We start from the raw sequence: 6,745 nt of genomic DNA, 5'->3' as shown, positions 1-6,745 counted from the left end.
CTGAAAAGAAAATCAAAACAAAATGAATCTTTAGATATTAAAATAACATTTTTTTGCTACAGCTGAGGCAGCATCTGGCCATAGCTGCCTTCTGCTGAGCCACAGAGATGTCCCATCCTCTGAACCACCAAGCAGAAGGCACCTACCCCAAAGAAACCCCACAACCATGAGAGCACACCAAAACTGTATTCCTGTATTTCAGGTTAGTATTACAGATTTACTGTATCATATAATTTACCATACTTGATTCTTCAACTTCCAATCTTTTCCTTATTTTCAGCATCCCCACATACTTGATTCTTCAACTTCCAATCTTTTCCTTATTTTCAGCATCCCCACATTTTTCATTTTCTTTCCCCATCACATATTCATCGGATGCTGTACAAACAAGTGTAGATTTAAAGTGTCCCCATAACATTTTACTTATTCTGTGACTTAATAATAAAAAGAGCACTGAATAGAAAGGCTAGAGTTCAATTTCTAGGCTCTATTGCCATTTGCAAGCTGCACTCTCCCACAGCTCCTCGCTTGAAATACAGCCACCCATTCAGCTTTATGCTAGCTCTGGAGCAATAAAACTGCACTTTGCCAGAGGAATTTTAAATCGTTCTACACTGATGCAGAGATCTTTAAAAAACAAATTTTAAAACATAAGAAGTGAGTGTCAAAGTGAAACTTTTGGATTTTACCAAATGGGTCTGCAAATTCTTGATCTCTACAAAGACAATTTTTATTTGCTCTCAGAAGTGAAAAGGGAAATTTTTGGACGAAGTTTTTTATTTAATTTGCCTACAGACCCCAGAAATAGAAAAACTTGGTGAACGAGAATTAAAAAAAAATCTACCTTAAGCAGAAATCTCCATCACATTGATCCATTCAACAACTTAGACTACAGGAGCCTATAACCCAGACTTGGTTCCCGTGGCCGGGTCCATGCAGGATGGCTGGGCAGCTCTTGAGAGCATTCACTGTGACCGATGGGCAGCAGGATGCGACTCTCTGCTCTGCACTGAGGGGAACAACATCAGGTCTGTGAATCTCACTGGGTGAAGGAGGTTTATTATTTGAAAGGTGTCACAGTGCAATGTGCAGGGCACAGAGGAGGCCTCTCCCATGTCCCATTGCATGTAGCTTGGCACTTCTCTGCCAGATGCTTGTTTTTCTCCGTGTTTTCTTTGTCTGCCTTGGATTGAGAGTCCCTGGAGGAGAGCCCACTTCTGCGCAGTGCAAAGCACCGCAGAGGGCTGGCTGCACCTGGGTTTATAGGAGCGAAATCAAGCAATTACAAATTGTTACTCTCATTTTTTGGCAATTTCATGCTGAAGTTCTGTTTTTCTTCAAAGCTAAAGGTCAATGATTAATTAAAAACTTATATTTTCCCCAAAATTATGGACTGGGGAAATAATGCAGGGGCAGTGAGCCCAATTCCACTCTCTGTTATACCTCTGTAAACCTGAAATAGCTCACTCTGTTTGCACCAAGTCTCCACCTTCTGATTTCTTCTGGCCTTCCCAGGGCTGTTAGAGGGGTCACAGCTGCAACACTGGCTTTCTAAGGACCCAGGTCTTCCCAAGGACCTGTGTATGCATTGCCCTCCCACTTGGACCAGCTGAACTGGACACCAGCACTTACAGCCCTGGAAGCATTTCATCTGGGATTCAAAGTTACCTGAAGTCCTTTCAACACAGGGATTGATGATGCGTCACATGATGCGCTGATTTAGATCTCCCTGGGTTAAGTGTTGCAAACATGGCTACCTGTGAGAGACCACATACGTTTTAGCAGAGTACAGATTTTACAATCCATTATGGTCATCACTGTGCTTTTATTATTAATGTCTTGAAAAATAAGATGTTTAGCTAAGCTTACTAATTCCTTGAAACTCAAATTATTTAAGCTGTCTAACCTTGTTCAGGATAATTATTTCTATCCATTATCCATCATGCTAAAAAATGACAGCTCTGGGACAAGGAGGCTTTTCAAGCAAATGTTTTAAGACAGTGTTTTAGGTTGCAGGCACTGGCAAATGTTAATTAAATTAGATAAACAATGACTCAGAGTAGCTGTGCTATAATGGAGAGAAAGATGGGAGGTAATGGGGGGAAGGAATTTGGCAGCTCAAAGGTCGAAACAGCTTTTTTGGAACTGAGAATCTGTCCCTTGAGCAAGTACCTTGTCTGAATGCAACAGGATGAAAAGAACTGGTGTCCTTTTACTTTTACACCTCCAGACAGCATTTGCGTGGGTTTGCTGTGTGTATGTGGTGCACAGTACCTGTGCAAGGCATCCTTCAAACCCACCCACCAGCCTTGGCCACACAATCACGGGAGGATCACTGTCCTCCATCAGCATCCTCTTCCTTGGGTAGGGCCAGTCCTGAAACTGCTGATCCAGGCTGAACGCTGGATAGTCCCATTTGGTGGCAGTTGTCCACTGCACTGAATTAAGCACTTACAGGAGTAAGGCTCCAAAAGTGACCTGCAGGTCTGGAAATGAATCTCCTGGTAATTCCTGTGACATAGCTGTGCTTAATCTGTACAACCATATGGCTTCATATGACTTATTAATACTTAATACAACTGTTCTTGTAATCTTGTGCAACTGCTCCTACAATGTGCAATAACATTTTGAAAATCAAAGCACCAAAAGGAAGATTTTCTACTGAGGACTTGTTGCACTAAAGACCCCAAATCAAATACTTGGTTTTGAGTTTTCCACCTACCCAAAGAGAAGAGGCTGAGATCCTCATTTTTGCTGTGAAAGTGAGTGAATTGCTGATGTGAAGAGGTTCCTGGTGTCCCACGCTGACCCCTTCTCAGGTCCTGTGGGGTGGTGGGGCTTTCCCTTTGGAGGAGTTTTGGAGCGCATCTGTTTTGCTGCTGCAGCTTTGGAGTTTGTATAGGGAGTCAACACTTCAGAAGTGCAGCAGGGGTGGACCTGTAAAGGGGTAGGATGAAGGGAAGAGAGAACAAAGTCACATAGCACTCTTAAAACAACTTCAATTGTGTTAAAGGAGTGTATGGGCCACCTACAGAAGTTTATAAGCTTTAGTCTTTTACGTCTTTTAGCTCACAACAGAGGCTTTTATGTTTGTTCCAGAAGTCTGAGGGTCCTTTACTGCTGTTTTTTGTCCCCAGCTGCAGCAAGAACTAATGGACCCTCCCCTCTGGCTGGTTCAATGACCATCACCTAACTTGTGATGGCTGGCATGCCTGGTGCCTGCAGGGAATAACCAACGCTAGCTCTTGCAGTGGCAGGGGAGCAAAGGCTTCAGGAGTGAGTAACAAGCCATCGGTGAGCAAGCTAGCCAGCTACAGCTCTCCCTAATGAAACCCAGAAACTGCTCAACTATTCTAATTCCTGCACATCTCAGGTCATGTTACTTCAAGCGTTCAGCTGACTTGCCTTTCTTTCTGGAAACGGCAGTACTGCAGTCCCTTACCGTTCACGTCCCTGATGGGGGACCGGTGCTGCCCTCACCCTTGGCATCCCTGTGATTCAGCCAAGTGTTGGGTTTTATACTACAGAGATACTGATCCGTCCAAACTTTCCTCACCTGCTCTGATCATTTCAGCTCCTTGGGGACACACACCTCCATGCCACTGTCCAACTAATTAGTTGCTTCACTGGCTGCATTCTGCAATTCTTCAGTGATGGGTCCCCATCTGACATCTTATGACAACTGATTAGTAAAGTAGGCCATGAGTTTAAGAAATATGTAATTTGGGCACCACTTACTATTAACTGTTTGCATGCTCTTTTTTGTTCATTTGTTTTTCAAGAAATTGTTACCTTTCAATGTAAATACCAGAGGATGAAAAAAAAGTTTGTGAACTGGCAATTTTAAAGCAAGATGCAGCAAATCTTAAGATCCCTTCAATAACAAGCCCTGAAGAGGCAATAAGGGAATATGTGTTCTTACTGCAATGCCATATATTACAGAAGGCTAGATACCAAGGCAACATCCAAAAGTGCCAGTCCTTCCTGTAGTCTTGGGCCAGAACCATACACAAGCTAATTAATTAATTAGAATTAAGTCAAAACAACCTGCTTTCACCCCAGGTTTCCACTGCCAACAGAGCAGAAAAGAAATAATAAATAAAACTTAAAGATTTAAACGTAATGAACACTCCTCTCCAGGTTAAAAGGATGCCAGCAAGCTACAGCACCACAGCGGTTAAATGTCGTTGAAGATTTGACTGCCTTTGGTCTGGGATTTGCTCTCACTTGAGAGCTGGTCAAACCAATCTTTCCAAAACACTGACTTCTGAACTTTTGCCAGAGGTACCTCTCTCCGGTGACCAGGCAGGCGACATGTTAAACCTGTCAGTTCAGAATAAGCAGAAAAGTCTGCACCCGTCATGGGGAGGGCGTTTAAAGGCACAGGGTTTCCTTCGGTGGGTGAGATGGAGGGCTTATATATGTACCAGGAGGCTTAGGAACGTTTGAGGAGAGTGGTGGGACCCCATTGCCAGTAGGCTGGTACGCATCCCACTGGGGTGGAGAGACCTACCCTGGTTTTAAAATCTGTCCTTTCTAAAATACAGAGCTCTACTCTTGCAAGATGATGCACAATCTGCTTTCAGGAAAGTCTGAAAGATAAAGGGGGAGAAAGAATAAAACCTAAGTTACTACCAAAAGAAAATGAGAGACAAAACCTTACAGATTTTGTGTTCATACACAGGCCACCCTTGGCTAAGGATCTCAAGTAATTTCCGATCTAAGCCACTTTTGACTGCATGCTCAGCCTCCCTGTTAATTCTGAGGGCACTGCAACCACTGGTAATACAGATTGCGATCATATTACAGCAATGGTTTCTCCAGAGTTTTATAAGAGACAAGCAGTCAACAGGAGTCACGAATGATCCTGATTTTAGCACCATGGTTTGGAGGAGGAGCCACAGGCGACTGGTTCTTCTCTTGAACCAAACAGTCCTGGTGTAATACAGAAAAGCAGTGTTTCTTTGCTCTTTCAGCCACCTCTAAAGAGGTCCCTTCTACGTACATTAGTAAACCGATGTCCACCATGAAGCGCTGAAGTCTGATCAGGATAGTTAGACTGCTCTAACGGGGAAGCTGAATGCTTGTATTGCTGTGACCTGTGGTCTACCCTAGCACAAACCAGATTCACACCAGACCCAGAGCTGAAACAGCTCTGCTGCCACCAACTCGAGGTCCCCTCCCACCAACAGAGAGGAAGATGATCCACTCTAATCCTTCCCGGTCTCTCTGTATTTATACAACACCACTTAGACTGGGCACTGCCATCTCACCTGCAAGAAGCAACGTGAGTCCAGAGCAAAGTCTGAGCCTGTTTCTTTACCCTGGGGTATCAAATCGGCCAAGACATATCTCCAGCTCTTTCAATATTTATATACAAGTGAGGGTAAGTGTTCTTAGTGCTGGCAAGGCACAGCAAACAAACATCTCTATTTTTCCCCAGATGCAATCATGCCAATTCCAGGACGAGGTCCCAATGCTGAGTCAAGATAACCTGAGAGATACACAACAGGTAGGTGAAGTTGAACCCAAGTGACAGGAGATGTCAACATGCAGAGGAGAGAATTTGGAAAAGTTTGTGGTTAAAGCACACATTCATGATTGAGCACCTATATACAAAACCCCCCGAAGAATCCACAAGTACATTCAGCTCTCTCATAGCAGCAATTATCACTTCCAACCATCCCCAGTTGGCTGAGAGACTGCATCTCATCCTGGCAGATACTGACCTGGCCTTAGTTTTTCACACCTTGGTCACTTGGCTGTATTACAGCAAACCGATATAGCTGGGCATGAAGCCTGCAACACTTAGGAAACTCCAAATAGTACAAAATGTTACAGAAAACCTCTTCAGTGACACTCACTGCCACAAATACATCACATCTATCCTCAACTGTCTACAATAGCTTCACAATTTTTATTTGGAGACATGTTCAAGTTTTTGGCCCTTTTCTTTCTGATGCTCCTTGGCCTGAAGGTAGGATATCTGAATAACTGTGTGAAACTATTGTATAAAAACCACGGTCAAGAGAAATGTTTTTCTGGTACAGTAGAAGCCTTTACAACCGGAGTAAAGCCTGTCTGTGTGGGAGACTGAACTTTTGCATGAGCATGGTATGAACTTGCTTAATCATAGATGATTGTGCGTGCTGTAAACAGGAGTTATCCCCCTCTCTCAGGCAAGAGCACTTGTAATTGCTTGATGAATTTGTAGTATAAAAATAAATAAATCAGAACAGCTCTGGAGGAAGCCACTGAGCTCTCCCCCAGTGTGAATCCAGTTGCAGGTATTGCTCTTGTTGGCATTCAAGGCTCATGCAGACCCATCTCTCACTTGAAAGATGTGAGTAAGCAAATAAAAGAGTTGCAAGCTGACGAGACAGTCAGCAAGATGCATTCAGAGGGTGTTCCCAATTGATCTGTTTCCTGCATCTCTACTTTGTCACCAGAGTTTACAGCAAGTTGATTTTTAGTTATTTCAGATTAATAGCAACTAGACCACTACCTTTGTTTAAACCCGCTCAGGGTGGTCGCATCTCACCAAATCCAGATCTCCCTCCTCCCAGATCAGAGGATTTTGAGCAACAATCAAAGAACCCTGTGTGTACTGTCAGGAAAACTATAGATACTAATGAGCTGCAGATGAATCATAAAAAAACCTTTGTATTTACACTTGAATCCTTGATTTGTCTGAATAACGCCAGCAAAAAAGAGAAGTCTTCATCTTAGATTTCCAGTACCTGGC

General features: G+C 43.4%; 1 protein-coding gene across 1 annotated transcript in view; it reads right to left on the bottom strand.

Annotated features, from left to right (window-relative positions):
- The window catches only part of LOC308071767 (FRAS1-related extracellular matrix protein 1-like), a 172,272-nt gene that overhangs the window by 28,851 nt on the left and 136,676 nt on the right, over positions 1–6,745 (bottom strand). Inside the window, 1 exon segment of the mRNA XM_080407695.1 lies at positions 845–2,937. Within this exon segment, the coding sequence (XP_080263821.1) occupies positions 2,907–2,937 (31 nt within the window). The 3' untranslated portion in view covers positions 845–2,906.

Source organism: Falco punctatus, assembly GCF_963210335.1.
Source record: "Falco punctatus genome assembly, chromosome: 11".
Taxonomy (NCBI): domain Eukaryota; kingdom Metazoa; phylum Chordata; class Aves; order Falconiformes; family Falconidae; genus Falco; species Falco punctatus.
This window is presented reverse-complemented; position numbering and strand designations above follow the sequence as displayed.